General features: G+C 32.6%; 1 protein-coding gene across 1 annotated transcript in view; it reads right to left on the minus strand.

The window, feature by feature from the left end:
• The window catches only part of MS3_00003091 (uncharacterized protein), a 37,274-nt gene that overhangs the window by 2,068 nt on the left and 13,967 nt on the right, over positions 1–21,239 (minus strand). Inside the window, exons 5-7 of the mRNA XM_035731961.2 lie at positions 10,349–10,888; positions 8,819–9,095; positions 2,350–2,971 (exon numbers count right to left, since the gene is read on the minus strand). Coding sequence (XP_035589527.2) covers positions 2,361–2,971; positions 8,819–9,095; positions 10,349–10,888 — 1,428 coding nt within the window. The 3' untranslated portion in view covers positions 2,350–2,360. The remainder of the gene's footprint in view (positions 1–2,349; positions 2,972–8,818; positions 9,096–10,348; positions 10,889–21,239) is intronic.

The raw sequence follows: 21,239 nt of genomic DNA on the forward strand, positions 1-21,239 counted from the left end.
CGATTACCTCTAACTACCTAACATCCGAACGTAATCGCGGTCTTGTTCATTTTATTTAATGCAAACGAAATAAAATAACAAAAAAAGCAATAATAACAGCTGTTTCTTAAAAGGATATAGTTTAAACCTAGCGGTATATATTTAATTAATGATCAGCACATCCATTTTAAAAGATATTTAAATATACACTCATTTAAATTATGAGTTGTTGTTAACAGTTAAAGATTTTTGTGTAGTTACTATTTCGTTCATATGCATAAGAGATATAAACTAACGGTCTCTTTCATGCATCATCAAATGATATGATGAAACCTAAATTAGTAAAAAGATTCAAAAACCCAGAAACGATATCAAGTTCACCTTTTATTAATTCTCTGTAGATGAAATACTTAAAACATCGATCTAAACATAGTGTATTAGTGTTAGTAGTCTATCAAGTTTAATTGAACTTTTGTTCCTTATAGATTGTAAAATGACATATTTGTAATTCGGTAAATTATAGTGCGACAAAGATTGTAAATATTTCTCATAATATTTTGACATTTCTTAAAAATACTGTTATGGATAAAATGCAAACTGGTTTGCTGCTTTCTAGACATAGTATGAAGTGTTAGAAATGATAAATAGTTTTGATGTCATTTTAAAATATTTCCGACAAAAAAATAGATCCAAGTAACATTCAGAAAAAGTCTTTCACTGCATAAATTTTAAGCATAATTGTTAATACATTTTTTCTAAAGAATAGATGTATCAAAACTTAAAATGAACCTGGACAGATAGTCATTTCAATGACTATGGAAGATACTTGACATTGAGGATATGGTGTGAAAAAAAAGGATGAAAAGGTATGTATGAAGAAATACTACAATTCAAAATAATGAATGGATTCATTCGCGTCATTTTAACTGATTATCAACAACTCCATCCGAACTCCATAACCACTGATCACGGTCATCATGCCGATAACAAACATGTAGTCTGCATCCACCAGCATGACTCCAGCCAACCAACATTCAATGACTTCATGCAATGGTGACACATTTTGATTTAACAACTCATTGCTTCCCTCCAACCCATTTCTACACCAGCAAGCAGCACACGTTCAATCAGGTGGTGATTAAATATACGTCACACCTGTCCCAGCCACTTCAGTTAATTAAGGTTCATAACCTCATCAACTGACTGGCCACTTTTGCCACGAATCCTACACCTAACCTAAACATTACTCATTCACGTGGTCAATCATTCTGAGACATCTGTGACAAACAACACGCATTCCACAATTTTTGTGTACTTTCGTAAACCGTGTTTCATAGCCATGCAATAATACATAGTGCACCGCTGGGCGCTTTACTCACTATTTGCTTGAAACGCATATACTTCTATGTCATAAGTGGCGTAAGCTGGCGAGCCACAGTCGAGATTGATGATTCCGTATTGAGATTTCATCAAACCCTGACCCATCAAGACGGATGAAACATCTAAGATAAGTGAAATGATCGACGTGCCCAACTCCATCTCTCTGTCCAAATCTTGATTCCAACTAGTCCCTGAACAAACATTTGCATTTAGATGGAGAAGTATGTGCGTAAGAAACGTGTTTACCTTGTCTCTCAAGATGATCAGAAGACTCAATATTGTATCGAGGTCTCAAACAAACAGAACTATACCATCCACATATTCCAAGTCGGGGAGTAGATTATCTAATAGGAGATAGACCACTGAATAAATAAGTAAGGAAAGATTGAATTTTAGGAGGAGATTCATAAGGAAATTGAATAGATAAAGGGACAGTGGATAACTTGGACGAACATAGTTTTAAGTTTGAAAAAAAACGATGAAAGTTCTCCACAAGTGCTAACTCGATCGATCGTGTTTGGTTAGAAAGCCCATACAAAGCTGATGTACGTTTTTGATATTCCTTTCACTGAAAAACACCAGCCACTGCCGCTTCTAACTTTCGTCCAACTTATTTCAACTGTATTTGACGATTAAGCATTCTTAGCTAAAAACGAAGAAATATATTGTTTATTTTTTTCTCATGAACAATGAAGGATTGATTAAAATTGCTTAAAAAATACGGTTGATACAGTCATTACTTAACACTAGTATATGGTCTTGTAATGTAAATTTTTTGGACTGTGAGAATATCGAACAGAAAAGTGTTTTCATACATAAGCATAGATCCGTATTCAAAGAAACAATAATAATAGTGGTTCATTCATCTACATTTAGTATTATGTACATCTGCTTACTTCACTTCAATAGAATGAACAATAAAGAAACATAAAGAAATACTCAAAATCGAGTATCCAATCAATGAAAATTACATTCATAGGTATAAATTACCAAGTTTTAGGCTAACTGATACTACTGAAATTATCGAGGGTTTTCATTAATAAAGTATTTTCGTTCACTGATTCATTTATCCAACGGGAATTAATCCAGTGTATGCTAATTTTATGCGGATAGAATAAAATAAATAAAGGTGATGAGTGAGTCGAAATCGGTGCTATTGAGGATGATGAAATTCGGTTAATATTTCTCGAACATGACATTTTACTTATACAAATATCATTAATTTGACAAGACAGTATTTTTTTATCATTCAAGTTCACGTTTATCGGATAATCATTCTTCAAGCTAGATTCTGTATCATTTAAGAGTAAAGAATTATTAGCCAGGTTGAATATGTTTACAATATCCCATAAAATTATTTGATTATTTGAATCCAAACTGAAAAATACTGAAGAACGAGTAGCTGACCAAATAAGTTTACGAATACTAATAAATGAACGATTAACTGAAATCTTTGATATTGATTCTGAAATTGGTGCTACTGTGTCATCTTTATTTTTAGTTAGTTTTATTTTGGATAAATTTGTTATTGGCACTGCTGACGTAACATCCCATTCAAGTATAGGTTGAAAGTAATTTGTTTTATATAAACAAATTTTACCATCTGTATAACCTAGATAATAGAAACAGATTTTACAAATAATAATAATTATTATTATTAAAATTACATTGTTGAAATTGGTATATAAAAGGAGAAGCATTAACTTATTGTAGTCATTGAATAGGGTCACAGATATCAACAGAAAGATATAATCCATAGTTAATTATAAAGTGCCCATATATCTTTTTATTTTGCTTTTGTTTTTGTGTCCGTTTTACACTTGAAAATATGAAAAAGGATATTTTTATTTTGCTGGTATAATTCTATTCGAAGATTCTGTTGATTAATACGTCTTACACACGATAAAAGATATTTTAAGAAAAAAAGAATTATTCAGGTGAGTTATTTGACATACCAATGCAGATGAAACAAGAAAAAAGGAACATTTTTTGATTTGTTAACCAGGTTGATTATTTATGAAAAAAAAAATATTGTAGTATGAGATTCATTGCGACATTCAGTTGTTCGCTTGAACATCAAGCATGGAGAACAGCTTTTTCTGATGCTATAATCAATTAGATATTACTCGTTTTAAAAAATGCGCTTGTACTACGATGACTCACTGGATTGTAATATAATCGTAATATAGTTGTTTTAATTTTAAATCGTTTTTACTAGATAATAATTTAAGAAGTCAATATTAAAACCATTGAGCGATGGTTTAGAAATGTCTAATTTTGTGTAGACAATCGCTGGTTCGTGCCTGAAAGTTAATCTATGTCTGAAAACTCTTCATACGACTAAGTTGTTAGAAGCTGCCGTTTTTTGACAGCTATTACTGAGAATCATTCACTAGTTAGTTGAACTGATCGCAATTTTGCATCTTATTGAGTTCTATTTAAAGCAGAACAGTACTTAACTGCTATTTCATCTTACTACTGGAATCAGCTGCGCGCACCAGGAAGTAAACCAACTCAAAACATATAGGTTTCTCAGCGAGAGAATAATATTTAGACTACAGAGTTAAAACCGAATATGTCACATTCCCATCTCCAATTCTCGAAATGGTGAGATCTTGGACAAAAAACTATGTACTGTACGTGTCTGTCAACCTTATTCAATGTAACTTCATCAAAAAATGAAAACGAGACCATGAAAATGATTTGTTTTTTGTTACATCGAGTTATGCTATTGTCCAATCGTAGTATGTCACGTTGATGTTCTAGAAAGCTCCACCAGGTTCTGATTAGATGGAATCTCTTCTGCTCCTTCAGAGCCTCCTAAGGCTCCGTCGTGCTTCTCAACAGCTTACAAGCATTAGTTTTACATGGTCAAGTTCAATATGAAAGAAATTATGTACCAAACAAATGATCGTGACAAATATGAATCTCACTTTAACGAGTAAACCGTACCCAGCAATAAAAGGGATTTTTATTATTTCTTCAATAAGTTATGTGATCATTTATATGGATCGCTAAATATTAGACAATAATGAATAACTGATTGCTTCCCTGGATACGGATCAGAAATAAGTATTCTTTAGACAAAAACTATAAAGTCTATTAAAAAAAGAAATTAATGACTTGATCTTCAATAAAATCATTTAATAGTATTACATTGTCACCACACAATATTACCACTAAAACATTTTATTCATCCTTATTGCTGTCTTCAGAAGATTCGGACTTATCAGATGACCTGACCCATCTATCCCATGCACACCAACAACTGCAGATGAAGACAACTAGTGTGACAGCATCCTCAAATACAACATTAAGAACACCAACCCAATCACACTTGATACAGAAGATGTGGACTCTTTCACGTACCTGGATAGCATCATCGATGAACAAGGAGAATCGGATGCAGATGTAAAGGCAAGGATTGGCAAAGCAAGGACAGCATTCCTACATTTGAAGAACATATGGGACTCAAAACAACTGTCAACTAATATCAAAGTCAGAATCTTCAATACGAACGTCAGGACAGTCCTACTGTACGGAGCTGAAACGTGGAGAACTACTACAACCATCATCAAAAAGGTACAGATATGTATGGACAGTTGTCTACGCATAATACTCAATGTCCGATGACCGGATACCATCAGCAACAGTCTACTGTGGGAGAGAACAAACTAACTTCCAGCTGAGGAGGAAATTAGGAAAAGATGTTGGAAGTGGATAGGACACACATTGAGGAAATAATCAAACTGCATCACGAGGCAAGCACTTACTTGGAATCCTGAGGTGAAACGAAAAAGACGGAGGCCAAAGAACACAGTACATCGGGAATTGGAAGCAGACATGAAAAGGACGAATGGCAACTGGAAAGGATCGCCCAGGACAGAGTTCGTTGAAGAATGCTGGTGAGCGGCCTACGCTTCTTCATGACAGGTAACATGCGCAAGTAAGTACGTAGTTATTGATGTCTTGTTGTAGCGGACACTACTCACAAGAATGTTTGTAATTAGTGTGTAGGGGAACGCGGTGTCGAATTTGCAACAATTGTCTCACAGAGTGAAGAGTTTCAGTACATCAGAAACACGGCATTGACAGAACACTTGGAGGCCAGTCGATAAAGCAGTTCAGATTGAAGAACAAACCAAGAGATGCAAATGGACGATTGAAAGCTATGTATATGTGTTATGTAAATATTTTGTAACTTCTCACAATAAACACACACATACCTCCACTCTATTTTCTTGTTTGATAAGGTAAAGATAAGTAAATTAACATATGATTCGATACGTAGTAGTCGATCAATTATTAATACGTCATCATTCTACAGTCTGTCAGTTGCTGCTAGAATAGATCAGTGATAACCTTCAGACTGTGTCACCGGTTGACGTGAAATGGGATCCGTCGGGGGAATCAGTTCCCCCAAGTACATTTTGTTGGAGTCTAAAACTGCACAAAAACTTAGTTAAGGGTCTACTTCTCACTGCTTTCAACTACCACTTTCATTTCAACATTGTAGACGTGATGTCGAGTCATTTAGACTAGCTGTCGTATCGCAACTGGATCGACAGGATTGGATTGGCACTTAGAAGTACTTGACATACATGAATGACATGAGCAGTAAATCAAAACATTATTCACTACTTAGTGGTCACTCAATCGTGAATTACAATATCAGCTATTTATTCGTTTAATTCAAAATTGTGGATGTAGTAAAATTATATTATTATTATTATTGAGCACATTTAACATCAAATAAAAACACAGACACGCTAAGTAATATTTTTTCTTTGTTTTTTTCTCATGCCTTCACTTTTTAAAATTAATTTGTCAATCTCATTGTTCATTCATTTTCAAATACGTGATTATTGTATAAACATTAAATACCAATTCTATATTCAGCATAATTATTATAATGAACTGAGTAATCAGTCATAGTTGTCTAGTGACCTTCATATTCATATATGATTCATATGTGCAGGAACATTAAGTCTATGTACTTGATACCTGACAACAATAATATTGGTATTTGCCAGAATGATTTTCTCATCAAACTCTTTAGATAAACAATTGTTTCTTATTACTTAAATTCATTATCCAATTTATTCAAGCAAATGTTCAGTTGACTACAGATGTATATATCTGTGCACTACAGGTATTTGTGAATATAACAGTAAGCATTGTAATGGATTTCGTTCGAAAATCTTTGAAGTACTTTAACTACTTCAGGAAAATGTAGTTTTTACAAAAATCAAACTTGAAATAGACCAAACTATAAATATTACTGAGTTCTCTCATGTAACTCAACCATCATTAAATTCAAAATAAACTACTTAATGAGTTTTAGGAAAGATTAACGATAGTTCATTGTTCACAATTGATTGATCACTGGGTGGTGATCAATGTCATGTGTGTCAAGTCCTTATTTGGTGCAGATCGAATGCTATCGACCATGTTGCAATGTGACCACCAGTCTAGGTGACTCGACACTGCGGGCACTATATATTGAGATTAGATGGTGGTTGGAGGTAGTCGACAGGAAACCCTGGACCCGGGTTTCATACTACTTGGCACTCGTCAGCAAGGTGTACCTGGTGTCCCTTTCGTTTGTTCGTAGATTTTGTTGTCGAATTGAAAATATTTTTTTGAATGTAAAACAATTACTAGTTCTATACAGGGACATTTAATCAACTATGGACACATCGCTCCAAAGGATTACTTTTTTAAAGTATGTAGTGCCCGCAGTGTTGAGTCACCTAGGCTGGTGGCCACATTGCAACATGGTCGATAGCATTCGATCTGCACCAAATAAGGACTTGACACACATGATATTGATCACCACCCAGTGATCAACCAATTGTGATTACATCTCAGTTCTACAGGAGGTCAGTCGCGGCTCGGATAGCTTAGTGGTAACATCTCTGACTGTGAAGCTGGGTGATACGGGACCGAATCCGCCAGGGAGCATCAGTTCCCTCAAGATTACAGGCACACCTTGCTGACGAGTACCAAACAGCACGAAACCTGGGTCCAGGGTTTCCTGTCGACTACCTCCAACCACCATCTAGTCTCGGTAGTTCATTGTTACTAGGCTTCAGTTCAACTCTAATTAATGCAATAAACTTCTATTGATCTCATTAATACGAGAAATAGTCTTATTTGTGCGCTTCATTAAAATTTGGAAAATCCGATTGCCTTTTATTTTGTCATATATCTATACTCTTCGACCGATCATCCATTTTCGGCTTATTTCAATAAGTTCACTCAATTTATCACACCTCAAAATCATTAAAATGTATAATTGAAGGAAATAAAAATCATGATCTAAAGCGATCTAAATTAGTTGATCGACTGAACTCACTGTTATCAGATTTGAACAACGAAAGAACAATAAAATTTGCAGGACAAAATGAATTCAGTCAGTGTGAAGGTTTCTCGTCAACTACAAACAGACTGAAACTACAAGAAGTGATACTAATAAACATAAAGATTTAAGATATTTTAGGTAATGAATTTGAGATGAATGTTAGGAATGGAACCATAATGAGCGGAAAAAAAATGAGGTGATACTAAACGTAATTAAAACTGACGACCAATAATATGCTAGACATAGGAAGCAGTCAAAATAAGATTTTATTCGCTATTAAATAATCACAACGAAAAGATAAATGATTACATAACAGTCGCCATAAACATGATTTTCAGTTCTGTTTTAATCATTCATCTCAGACTCATTAACTAAGATATCTCGAACTTTTGTGTTCAATAGTATCACTTGTAATTTCAGGCTGTTTGAAGTTGATGACAGACCTTGACACTGATCAAATTTATTTTGTCCCGCGAATCTTGTTTTACTTTCTTCGTTTCAAATAATCCTTGTACCTACTTCTTAAAATCAAGTTTACACGTGTGCAGGCGATACACCGCCTTGTCAGATTTACGTAAAACATCTATGAAATGCTGAGGATTTTTTCTATTTTACCCATTAGTGTAAACGTTTCGATCCTACAGGGAGTTAGCCACAGTCTAAAAGACTGAATATCAATTCTTCTCACTGACGCTAATGGATATTTGCGTTCAAATCCCACTAAGAGAATCAATTCCCTCAATATTGTAGATGTGAATTGTTAGATCTAGGGCTTCCTTTGTTACCCTTCAGCCATCAAGTGGAGTGTGATGACTAGTTAATTAGTCCGGTTTCCACAACGTATTTGAACTGAAAAAACTGAACTAGCATTAAAAATTAGAAAAAATGATATTGATTGCTACTCAGCGAATCATAACCGTAAGCATTTCATTTCAACCTCAAATAACACGCTTGAATATCTACTAAATACAAAGTTCTTACAACTAAAGAAAACATAGGATAGTTTTTCTGTCTGAAGAAATTAGACAATTTTTAAAAGTTATGCAATTGAATATAGCCATTTACATGCATAAGTTATACAATAAAATATCCAACCTGCAATAAATATATGTAATTCTGCATTTGGATGCGTTTCTACTGTCTGTACAGCTGAACAACATAATATTCGTGAAAATAGTTTAGGATAAACTGTTTGATTAGGTGTACGTCCGCGATGTATAATTTGACCATTGCTACAACCAATCAAGAAATTCCCATGTTTCGTTATGGCTAAACAAGTGGTTATAACTTTATTATTCAACCGATTTGACAGATTCCAATTATTCTTTTCTGTTTGAAATTTTAGACTATTTTCTGTTAATGAAGGCGGAATCTAATAAGGGAGAATTGAAAGAAAAAGATTTTCCAAATGTAATTTTAATACATATCTATGAGAGTGTTGAATAGTTAATTATTCCGGACTGAACATTATAGAAATATTTTACATCTTTTGTTTTATTAGATTCAATAGGTTGATATAATTAGAAACAAATAGCTAAAAATAATAATTTGAACTACATACAACACAAGTATGCTTATATAACTATTGCTAATATGTCAGAACGTTTTGATATATTGGGAAAAAGAAAATTATCTCTTTTCGTAAAAGACTGTCAACAAAAGATTGGTTTTAAATAGGCTTATTATATTAATTAGTATGACTTTCAAATGGTTGTTTTATCAAAAGAGTTATTCGTATAAGATCGATTTAAATAAAAACGTATGTGAACCTCCCTTTTTATTACTAAATTATGCATTTACTCACAATTGATAATCTTTTAACATTTAATGTTATCTTATGCTTCAGATTATATAATCGGAAAAAGAATACAGGGTCGTTTAACAAACATCATATTTATATCATCCTCTAAAATGACTTTGCTTCTAATCTAGAAAACCGATAAGTGTAGTACAAAGTATCGGCTATGTTTGTAATCGGTTTTAAGAAAACACAAGTTTATATTCTTTACAATAATTTGATTCTGAACTGAATACTAGTCATTTGTTATTGTTCTTCTTCAGTATCGTTATATAGTATGAATTTATGGTTCTGAATACCAAGTTGATCAAAAATACTTCGTTCAACTGGAATTTAATCAGGGTTTAATTTCCAAAACGTTTCATAGAAAGTTTCTTAATTTGAATGTATACACCGGACGTTTATTCTATCTGTTTAGTATATCCTCAAGCAGCAAATGAATTACATGTTACTTCGATACAAAAATGCAAAATAGTTAACAATGTGTGAAGTTTCCTGTGTGCCGTAATCGCCACGAGACCTCAAGATTAAAGGGTCTTTTTCATGATTGATTTCAGGTGAACTCTTCTAAACAGCTCTAAACCAGCTAACAGATGCTTCTTGGATTCGATGGTTGCAATAAATCAAATTAGTTCGTTTTTAAATAGATCAAACATATATTACCAAAATGTAAAATGACAGACAGTTTGCAAAACGTGAATGATCGTTGGAAAAGAATAATCATAAATTGCACGTGGGATATTAAGGCATACGTGCTTATTAGTAAAGCAAAACGTGATCTTCGACAAGTAATAATCTTCGTAGTTAAATAGAAATCTTTAACTTACATTTATCTGTGTTGATTTGTACTCGATGAACAGTAAGCGAATTATACGTAAACGACTGGTGCCGGGAAATAAACAGTAATCTATTTGTGAGCCTGCAAGGCTTTCTATAGTATTTTGCACTCTATACTTTTGATTCATCAATACTAGCCATAAACTAATGTTACCAATTTCGTCTAATGCAAGCACTTGAAATTTATCTATATCTGTAGTTGATTCATCTACTAGTTCACGATACCTATGATGATCACCGACTGCAATTTTAACAGATATAATTGGACTAAAGTGATTATGTTGTTGAGTCACACAGTTGACCAATGATTGAAGCTTGCATGTATTTGTGGAATCTTTATATTCTACAAGTGATGTTTTATAGGTTGGTAACAAAACAGGCAGGTTTAAAAATTCATTGAGTCCGGTGGAAACAGACTGATGTTGAACGTCATCTAAAATCGATAAACTTGTTGACTTCATAGGTATTTCATTGGAATACTTGTGTTGATCCCAAATAGACAGACCTCCGTCGTGTAGACCAGCAATTACCTCAACGCAGAAATGATAAAATGAATACTCATTATTTATTAAGATATAATAGTTGTTAAATAAAAAATGAATACTGTGGGTTTGTCGCATAGGTGAATAGAACAGAGAAAAGATATATAAAAATATCAAAGAAATCCATGAAAATCGCTAAATTCATCAGTAATAGTCAGAATCAACAGATTGACACAAATTTCGCTTATATCAAGCTACCATACGACGATAGAACGACAAAATGAAATTAACAGGATGAAAAACAAATGATCTAGTAGCGGTGATGATGAGAAACACCTGACATTGAGAATATGGTGTGAAAAAAAGGATGAAAAGGTATGTATGAAGAAATACTACAATTCAAAATAATGAATGGATTCATTCGCGTCATTTTAACTGATTATCAACAACTCCATCCGAACTCCATAACCACTGATCACGGTCATCATGCCGATAACAAACATGTAGTCTGCATCCACCAGCATGACTCCAGCCAACCAACATTCAATGACTTCATGCAATGGTGACACATTTTGATTTAACAACTCATTGCTTCCCTCCAACCCATTTCTACACCAGCAAGCAGCACACGTTCAATCAGGTGGTGATTAAATATACGTCACACCTGTCCCAGCCACTTCAGTTAATTAAGGTTCATAACCTCATCAACTGACTGGCCACTTTTGCCACGAATCCTACACCTAACCTAAACATTACTCATTCACGTGGTCAATCATTCTGAGATATCTGTGACAAACAACACGCATTCCACAATTTTTGTGTACTTTCGTAAACCGTGTTTCATAGACATGCAATAGTACATCGTGCACTATTGGACACAATGTAACAGGTGGCGTTTTATTAGAAAGCCTTCACAAAAGCGGTGGACGTCTTTGATATTCCTCCCATTTGTCAACATTGCCCTTAGGCTTTGCATTCAACGGAACTGGATGTCGTTTTAAGGTCAAGAAGTACTACTAACGGGGAACTTAGATAGTTATGTGTTTAGTCAAAATCCGAAAAAGGGTGAATATCAAAAACTGATCGATGATGAGATCACGAGTGCTGTTGAGAATATGAAACAGGTTGTCATTTTTGTTTTTAATACAATGAGAAGATGCTTCTTCTCAAGAACCCTGAAAAGAAATCTGTATTAGAAGTGGTCTTGTCGACTTAGAAGCATCTTTAATGTCAAAGTGACGACAAATTGAGATACATAATCTTTATCCAAATATTTTCAGAAGCGTTGGCTTCTTAATTTTGAGTTCTCAGTGCAGACGACATATATCCGTTTTGTGAAGTGAGGTATGGCATTTTCAATTCCAGATTTTCCTAAACCTATCTTTCCGTTGCAGAAATGCAGGAACGTTATAGATGCTGGTTGTATGACTACCCGAGTGTAATGTGTTATATAACTTTGTTGTCGAACAATGAGTTTTCTGCTTATAGCCTTAAGGCTCTCTAACTGACTTAGTTGACATAGCAGAATGTGAAGGAATAAGCGTCTCAGACAATAAAGAGGGTGGTACTCAGTATTGTTAACCACCTACGTCATTTATCCTAACCTTTGGACAGATAACTTAGTCTAACATTCCCAGTCATTCTATAATTTACATGTGCTACTTGAGCGTGTGTTTATCGTAGTATGTTTATGTCTGTATACTTGCTTGTATCTTTTATGCTAGTAGATGTTGAGTAACGTTTTGAATACAGTGGGTAACTCTGTTTACTACCTCCGATCGGCTATTCTTTTGTCTTTCTGCCCTTATAAACATCTGAAACGTATGTATCCAAAATCATTCTCGTGTATGACTTTTGATATACCGTTGTTTTAAACGTGTTAAGTCCACAGAAAATACATGGAGTCAAGTAGGATATTTATTTTACCAACTAAATTAACTATTTGGTGTTATCAGAAAAGGAAAATGGGCACAAAAACCTCGATTAAAAAAATCACTTTGTACAAACCCAACCACAGAACTACGGTAGCAGCTACTTTTTGAATAATTAACTGATGAATTAGTTTACGCGTTTATTGTTAAGATGGCTAACTGCAAAACATTCTGAACACTCAGTAAAAATCACCAGATTTTAACACGAAACCCTTTTGCATCAACCTCAAATATTTTTTGAACTAGTCTGTATCTACTCACAATAAATTATAGCAGTATCACTACTTCATTTCTTTAAACAGACGGCTTGTAGGTCATCGTAGAGATCTTGTATTGAAATCGTAGTCCAGGTTCAAAAACAGATTTAAACAAAAAAGTGTTATCTCTATTTTAAATATGTGAAGTCAGTCTAGCGATCAACGACAACGTGTTAAAGCCAATGGTAACTTTCAAGCATTGTAGATTCATTATCAACTTTAAGATTATAAATGAAAACTTTCTCTAGAAATGATATTAAATTTTACTGATGCATGTGCTTGATGTAATCATCAATCATTTAAGTTGAAACAAGATTCCAGTTAAAGTGATAGTAGAATAGAATAGTAAGAAACTTTACTAATCCCATCCATGAGTTTATCGAATATTTATTGAATCAATATAGTATTGGTTTTACGCATTTATCTTGTAAACTAACATGAGATCAGCATTTATGTTATAAAGAAACGGTGAATATCAAATAATAACAATGTCTATCAAATAATTTATCATAAAAGTAAGAAAATACTGATTATTTTCTAATTGTTTACTCAACATATATTATAAGAATAAACTCTTCATTATTCAGTAATAAGTAAACTTCAAATGGATTATTTATTGAAAACTTCGTAAGTAGACTTAATAGTGAATACAAAAAACAAAAAAGAACTGTAAACAGTAAAATGTAATTCATGAATCACAGGCATTCTATTTGTAAATTATACAATATGAATCATCTTATTACTTTCTCTTGTTATTTTCTTTTCTTCTAATTGATGAAACCTTATTTAGATAATTTTTATAACAATTGAAGAAAGTCTATAATGTATTTGATAATTAAATCAAATACAACTAAAATATTATGCTCTAATTCAACGAGTGTTGCTGCTGCTGTTGTTGTTGTTGTGTTTTATTCTCTTCTAATTATTAGAAACATTTGTTTCCAAATATAGACAGACGGATAAATTGAATAAGGTCATTCTATAATTGAAAATGTAAACTGAAATTATATTGTCTACATGATGAATGTATGCTGTGTTATTTATTTATTTTTTCTTCTTTTACAAATTAATTTTTTCTTTTTATATTCACAGAATTTTTAAAGAAAAACACCGTTGAGAAATATCAATAAAAGAAGAGGAGGAAATCATTTGGCAATACTGTAACTGCATTTAAATATAAATCAATCATGAAAAGTTATTCTCATTGGCTACATTTAAAATATAATCTGTTTACATGAATTTTTAAAGTTTATATTTATATTGTGTAAAAGAAATTAATTAATCAATAATAATTTGAGATACTAATGGGATAATTTAAATTTAATTATAATCATGAAATGACAATAGTTGGAAAATCTTAGAGAATCATGATATTTTTAAGCTCTGACTCAAAATACTCTAATACGGTCAAGGTCTGAGAAAGTTTATACTCCGATCGAAATACTTTCGCATGGCTATAAGTCTATATTCTCTGTCAGGAATGTTCCGATTACTGCCTTTATAAGACTTGAGTGTTGTTTTCGAAATCGAAAGGACTAAAAACGAACACTTTCAGCTTAGAGCAGTTAGATGGATACGGATGACGTATCAAGGGGGGCAGGGAAACTCTTATTCAGAACCAATGGTTTACATTCGCGTCACAATTCTCAAGCAATGAATGGTATTCGGATCTATTTTCACTCATTGGTTATTAATGAAACTTCGTTTCTTGACGTTTGTGCATTAGGCCACTAGGTAAAAGAATAAAAGAGTGGCCTCGTGATGAAGCTACCTATCCAGCTAGCACACGAGTCTTTGTGTGGGGTATACTATTCCCGCTGAGCAGATGGGCTCCATTTTCTCTAAAGTATTTATAAATTCGGCCCTAGGCATCTCAGAAGTGTGTAGTTGCAATCATAGGACTTCCAGGTGTGATAAAAAGCAGTATTCTCTGTTGGAACCAAGCATTACATTGTCTCTATAAACTGACGTTCACTGTTAAAGGGTCTTTAACTAGGAAACATCAATTGTTCAGTGTTTCTCGGTTTGTAAATGTTTTGCATCTCCTATCTGTTTTTAAAGAAAACTAGCCTCAAATAAATCAATCTAAATAAATGCGTTTAAGCAATATTTCAGATAAAGTTACTACGGTTGACATTTCTCGAAGTATATTCTACTACACAAATAATCGGGAAGTCTTGTAAATTGGCGAATATTTTTAGCTAATATCTGATTATAGTATTCGTGATAACCGAACTTGAGAACATGAACTAGTGTGTTTATAGTATTTTCCAAAACTGTATATCATTTTGAAATTCGAAGCATTTTTATATTTCAATTTACAATAAATCATTGCAAATAACTAAGACATATTTATCTATAATTGAGATTATATTTTGAACAAAAAAGATAAATCAGTTTATCTGAGGAGATTTCGAATAAACACATAATGCAATTAACGAGTTAATATACTTAGAAAAATTATAGTATCACTCAATTTCGTCTTCATTTATTAAGAAAGGTGTTTCAGTATAACACTCGTTCATTTCTAAATTGATAAAAAATCTCAGCGTCTACTCAAATATGGTAAATTAACGAATATTTACAAAAATATCATTCAATGTTTATTTTCTATAGACTCTATCCTATTTAGTTCAAATAGACTAGTCAAATTCTGTTGTAGTTCACCATAGATTTCAAACAAAATATAGATGAAATAATCTTTTTATTTCGATATCTAAAAGATTACACCAATAAACTAACATTAATGAAAAACTAAACAATTACTAAAGTAAGCTGTAACAGTAATTACAGCGCCTTTCGATTATATATATATATATATATATATATATATATATATATAATTGCAGAAAGACAGCTGACAGAATTTTGCCTATAACATACATATAGGTAATTTCTTAAAAAAGGTTTTGTTCTCTATATGAACATACATTTGTATTTGGTCAAATGGATTGTTGATATGTAGATTTAGTAAAGAGGATTAGAAATGAAGATGTTTACAAAACTCAAAATAAGTAACCAAAGAAGTTATATATATTATTATAAAGAATTTTTATCGTATCTATTTTCCTAAATATGGAACTATGTTATTATATGTAGACATCTAATTATCACATTTAGCTAATCGTGTTATGTAAACATATACAAAACAATCTTTATATTGTATCTATAAGCATTGTGATGGAAAAATGTGTCTTTGCTTTACGTTTTACGTATATTTTAACCAGAAAACAGTATTATAAAGTTAGCTATGAAACAATGTAGAGAAATATTATGTTAAAAGTTTTATTTAAATAAAGGGGATTAAATGTCTTTTTGCAAAGCTATCCGTAATTTTGTTTATTTTTCAAACGCCATAATGTTTATCTACAAAATATTACGATTTATATTGGTGACTAACTTACAAATAAACTCGCAGCTGTTCGGTGGAATAACTGTCTTCTATGAAATCAACGAATTGATGAGCTGTATCGTAGCTCATCTATGACATTATATCAAGATAACACTATTACAAATCGATAGAAGCCAAAAAATGTAGATCATTGGATTCTGTTTCGGTGGGTTAAAAAAATATAACTCAAAGGCTTTCGGGTTTAATCGCGAATGGAATCGTTAATGTATGCCCCTGATGAGACTCATAATCAATCAAACTAGTAGTTCAGTTCTTAATGGTTTTATTAGTTTACCTGATATTATAAGCTTCGGATTGAAATTTTAGTTGACACAAATGAATCTTAATAATAAAAGTAAGTATCGCATAATGACTTAACAAATGTCACACTACATTCAAGTGTTTATGGAAGTCAAATAAATAATTGAGTTGATCCATAATATGTATTGTGTAGGTAACTGAAAAACCTTTTTATATGGTAGAAATCATACCATTGTACATATCCAATCATATCCTATTTCTATTTCCAAGATATTGTGAATAATGTCGGCCGTAAGGTCGTCTAAATGCAAATATATGTTACTGGGCAAACTATTAATGTGTAGTAAATTTATAAGCGATTTGGTTACCTCTCTGGTGGTATAACCTGAAATAATAACTTCATTTCGTAAAAACTGTTTGAAGTTCCAACTGTAAAAACATAGATAACATTCGAAATCTTTAGTTTTCATTATAATGCTCTTTAAATATATGCCACTTTGATAGAGAGGTCTAAGATAGCACAATCAAAGGAAGAATACCATTATTATAGGAAAACTCTACAGTCCAAACTAAAAATGAACGGAAATAATTAGATAATAACCATCTATTTTATCTAGATTTTTTTATTAACCAAAACTTCGCTAAAAACATTTTATAGTGAATGCTAGTAGACACCAGACAAGAACTTCTTTCATTAATAATGAATATCATAACAGCTTTACTCAATGCTGTAAATTGTTGATGTAGTATACAGTCACAAGGATTCTCATTTAGAATATTAGAAGAGCATATATGAGCGAACAATATTGTTTTCAATTAGATCATCATCAGGCTTTACTCGAATATACATGAATATTTATCTGAAAATTTTTTTAAACCTCTGTTTTTTGAACTACAGCTCAGTGGGTATGTGACTGTCGATATCCTATCTCACGGATTAGCAAGAGCGGCTAATAGGACATTCTACACCTTGATATTTTCTAGTAGACCAGTGTTATTTACTCAAACAAAGGATAAGTTACCTGATTTTGCCTCCTCAATGTACATCTACAACTTCAACCGCTCCTCGGGAGATAGTTATATCGGGCGTACTATCAAAAGGCTTAATTAACGAATGAGTGAACAACTACCAACTTGGTTTGAAAGGGGCCGAACAAAGACAATACATAGGTCAGTCTTGGCACCTCTGGTTGACAATGAACACGATAGATAAAACCGAGTCATTGTGAGTGATCTATCGTAAACCTTTGTCATTTCCTAGTGGGGTTCGATCCCGTATGGTAGGTATACCAGAAGCTATTAGGATCCGGATCCGTAAACCTAGTTTATGAGTTGAAAAGCACTAAGTGACACTTTCATCCATTCCTTGACCAGATATGACTTAATAAAATTTTTTACTAACTTTTTTCATATCCCGTATTTGTTTTTCATCCTTCGCCTCTTTCTGTTTGTATTCTTCAATATTTAATTATCTACACTATTCTTATGATCTTATCATAATAACGTTTTATGATTATTATTTTAAAGTCTGTCTATCCAAGTTTGACCTACTTCCAACGTTGAACTATTGACTATAACATTTTTTATTTTATTATTCTTATCACTACTAGTACACCTGTCCTCTAATCATCAATTTGTGCATCTTGCTTATTGTGTGTAATTATGCAATCTACGTCATTTTGATCATAAATTCATAAATTGCTTTGATTGGTTTAAAAAGATTTCATACAAATATTCATGTATATTAGAGCAAGCATGATGACGATCTAATTGAAAACAATATTGCTCGATTATATATGCAGCATAGAATTCCTAGCACCAAATGTGCGACATTACAACAATTATCGCTTTAACATAATTTCAAAACACATTCATTCAAAACATACTCTTAAAACTGTTTCTAACAGTCAATATCTATCACTCATATTCAATCATTGAAGTTTTCCACCAGTTCACCAGCTGCAACTACCTTCCCATCCATCATATATTAGGTGTCTGAATTTCAGAATATTCCACTCCCATTTCATCAAACGATAGATCTAAAGGAAGATGTGGAGAGAACTGAAGTGTTTCTGTTGGAGTTTCCCAGTATTTGGTATCTCGATAATGTGTAACCGTTTTATAATAGTGTATGAATACAGTACGATTAGCATTCCTAATTATTCAGTTTAGGCAACTCCAAATCAGGTAGTTTAATTGTAATATTTGAACGGTTAGAAAATAATTGGCCTACACATTTGTATAGGTGGCCATGTATCTTCAACTTTACAAAACATTGTGTTTACTTAGAGGTTTAAACTTATTTCTGTCATATCTGAAACATAACACACTAAAAGTGAGCTATTCGTACTAAGACCAACGTCATTCTGAATTGTCTTTGACTATTCCTATTTACAAACAATATATTATCTGCATATCATTTATACATCTCCTAAGTCATATGAGAATAATTTAAAATGGATATCTCAAATCAGTGAAAGTTGAAATATCTGTTTTCCAACAAGTCAAAACACTGAAAACAAAATAAATGATCCTTATTTCAGGGCCTCTCACCAACTGCTAACTCTGTAGTTAAATGAAATGATAGTATTCAAAGCAAACGACTGACAAACGATACTGTTAAAGTTGGGTATAAAAGTCATTGAGGCATGGAATCAGTGGATGTACGAGATAGAAACAGCGGAAAACAATTACACTTCTCGTTTAAAATAATTGGATATTTATCTAAAGAAAACTTAGCTCTGTACAGAAACAAAACGTGAGGTTCAAAATAAAGGTTATGGAAAACGAGACTAGAACCTGGCTAAATTATCAGACTGAGGGTATTGCATCAACGAGGAACTGGGGTTATGCATTGGGCACAACACTCAAAACAGTTATATAGAAAACAGAACTAGGTAAGTTACGTAAAAAATAACCGGTAGAAACAGCCTCTACAAAGATGAACGTCTATAACTATAACTTTTAATAATATTGACTAAAGGTCCAGAGTTTAAGCATCAAGCGTCTAACAGATGTATAAAGAGTATACTGAAGCTTTTTGTTTACTTTATATTTCATAACTATATACAATCCTTCCCAGATTTGATTGGCAGTGACATAAAAAGAACACTGACTTACTGTGATGAAACCGCTTTGGCTATAGGAAAACTTCAATCCCATTCCTACAGGAGGTCAGTCACGGCCCGGATAGCTGAATGTTAATGTCACTGGTTGTGAAGCTGGATGACACGGGACGTAATTGGTCAAGCAGCATCAGTTCCTTCAAGATTACAAGTAACCTTGTTGACGAGCACCGAATAGACTGAAACCTAGATCCAGGGTTTCCTGTCGACTACCTCTAACCACTACCTTACATCTCCACACAGAGCACGCAATGTTGAGTTACCTAGACTAGTGGCCATATTCCAACTTAGTCGATAGAATTTGATCTACACTCAGAAGGACCTGACATACATGACAGTGGTCACTACCCAGTGATCAATCGATCGTAAAAGATTGATTATCTGAGTGTAAAATAATGACTATGACTGAAACAGTCGAAATCAGCAAATAAACGGATGGTACATAGTAGACCTTTGAATGAATATACAAATTATACCTAGTAGAATGTATGTCAGTACATAGAACTCTATTATTGTTTATTGACAGAAAACATTTGAATCATTGAAACCTTGTTGTTTTGTTAAATTCCGAAAGTAACAACAACAAAAAATAATAGTAATTAGTTTACTTACTGTATGCAAAACAAAAGATCAATTTCACATCAAAATTAACTGTCTGGTCTTATGATTTTGTGTTTTTTCTCATAAACTATGCCACTAAATGAACAGCAACACATACGAATTATAAATTTCTTGTTCTACTTACAAAAAAAGAAAAGAATGAGTATTGATTTCAATATACCATTTTTTTAAGCCAGTAATTCCAAATAATACTATAAATAAAATAAATATAATGGAGAAATCTGACTTTATAACACAGAATGGATAATAGTAACTGAATATATAGATGACCCGTAAAAATGTAATGGAAATTGTGTAATGGAAAATCTGTAACACATAAAGATGACTGATTACTTAACAGTTAGAAAAACATTACTCAGTAATTTCATCATATACATGGAATACTTTAAAAGACATCTTTGGTCGATTACCAGTAAAATTTGAATTTCCTCTCTCTTCAAAGTTCAGAAAGTAATGGAGAGTGGATTGTTATTCACTGTAGTTATTCTTTGATAGAAAGATATATGGTTTAAGTTGTCAAAAAGATGGATTTAACTCACGCTTAATGGTTTTACGATTTCTTGTGAAAGATTATTTCTTTTAGTTATTGATTCATTTAGCTATCCTGGTTGAGTAGTGCTATCAATCTGAAGCGATCATCCAATCCCTTAAATATCACTGCAAATAGTTTACAAGTTTAATGGTGACTGTTAGCGAGAACCTGTACTTCAGAACACTTACATTGAGTAAGAATTTGTTGCATCCGATTGACAAATCATAGGAATGATAAAAAGCACATACTAAACAACTTGTTGTCCATAAGTATCAATATTC

This window comes from Schistosoma haematobium, chromosome ZW, assembly GCF_000699445.3.
Source record: "Schistosoma haematobium chromosome ZW, whole genome shotgun sequence".
NCBI classification, from domain to species: Eukaryota; Metazoa; Platyhelminthes; class Trematoda; order Strigeidida; family Schistosomatidae; genus Schistosoma; species Schistosoma haematobium.